General features: G+C 44.9%; 2 protein-coding genes across 2 annotated transcripts; one reads left to right on the plus strand and one right to left on the minus strand.

Annotated features, from left to right (window-relative positions):
• Positions 1-14: 14 nt before the first annotated feature.
• On the plus strand, positions 15-383 carry VOLCADRAFT_101499 (uncharacterized protein; the record flags this gene model as incomplete). Its single annotated transcript, XM_002959939.1, has 1 exon — positions 15-383. The coding sequence occupies one exon, from the start codon at positions 15-17 to the stop codon at positions 381-383; it is 369 nt and encodes a 122-aa protein (XP_002959985.1).
• A 661-nt stretch (positions 384-1044) lies between these two features.
• VOLCADRAFT_72155 (uncharacterized protein) lies at positions 1045-1348 on the minus strand (the record flags this gene model as incomplete). Its single annotated transcript, XM_002959940.2, has 1 exon — positions 1045-1348. A coding segment is annotated over one exon (304 nt), but the record flags the coding sequence as incomplete, so codon positions are not given.

Genomic DNA, 1348 nt, shown 5'->3' on the forward strand with positions numbered 1-1348 from the left:
TTTTTTATTTACTTATGATTAAACCTTTATCTTATTTAAATGTAGCAGATAATAGTGGTGCTCGTGAATTAATGTGTATCCGTGCACTTGNCGGTAGTTATCGTGAATCTGCTAATATTGGAGATGTAATTATTGCAGTTGTTAAAGATGCTTTACCTAATATGCCTGTTAAACGCTCTGATATTGTACGAGCTGTTATTGTTCGTACACGTAAAGGGATTCGTCGTGAAAATGGAATGAGCATACGTTTTGATGATAATGCTGCCGTTATTATTAATAAAGAAGGAAATCCACGTGGTACACGTGTTTTTGGTCCTATTGCACGCGAACTACGTGATAAGAATTTTACAAAAATAGTGTCTCTAGCACCTGAAGTTTTATAATTATATTTAGAATTAAACGTAGTTGTCCCCTTCGTCCCCTTGTCTTCCCCTTTGGTTCATCCCCTAAAGGGGAACTAAAGGGGACAACCCCAGAGGGGGGGGATGCTCCCCTTGTCATCAGTCATCCCCTAAAGGGGAACTAAAGGGGAACCAAAGGGGAAGGGGAAAGAAGACCAAGCGTCTCCGTGTAATTTAATGTAATATAATTACATTCGCCTTACGGCTAATAGTATTCCTGCGGACGACAGCTAACGGCCTAGGCCTACAATGTAGCTATTCTTCCCCTTTAGTTCCCCTTTAGTTCCCCTTTAGTTCCCCTTTAGGGGATGTACGTCTTCCCCTAAAGGGGAACTAAAGGGGAAGAAGGGGGACACACCGTCACACCTCGCGGCCAACGGCCTCCGTGTAGTTTTATTTAGTTTAACAAAATTAAACTAGTCACTTAAGTTTAATTTCGTAGTTAAAGCCCATAGCACGATCCGGCCTTCGGCCGAATGATTTCTACGTAAGGGCTAAGCCCTTTCCTTGGCATCCACGAAGGGGATGAGCGCCTTACGGCTAATTACATACCTAAACAAGGCTTAACCGAGCGCATTTTTCACAACAAAGCCAAAAGTACGGTCTAGGCTTGGTTGTCCCCTTCGGCTCCCCTTGTCATCCGTCATCCCCAAAGGGTGACCTTTGGTGACCTTTGGTGACCTTTGGTGACCTTTGGTGACCTTTGGTGACCTTTGGTGACCTTTGGTGACCTTTGGTGACCTTTGGTGACCTTTGGTGACCTTTGGTGACCTTTGGTGACCTTTGGTGACCTTTGGTGACCTTTGGTGACCTTTGGTGACCTTTGGTGACCTTTGGTGACCTTTGGTGACCTTTGGTGACCTTTGGTGACCTTTGGTGACCTTTGGTGACCTTTGGTGACCTTTGGTGACCTTTGGTGACCTTTGGTGACCTTTGGTGACCTGGGC

This window comes from Volvox carteri (genome assembly GCF_000143455.1).
Source record: "Volvox carteri f. nagariensis unplaced genomic scaffold VOLCAscaffold_1699, whole genome shotgun sequence".
Lineage (NCBI taxonomy): Eukaryota > Viridiplantae > Chlorophyta > Chlorophyceae > Chlamydomonadales > Volvocaceae > Volvox > Volvox carteri.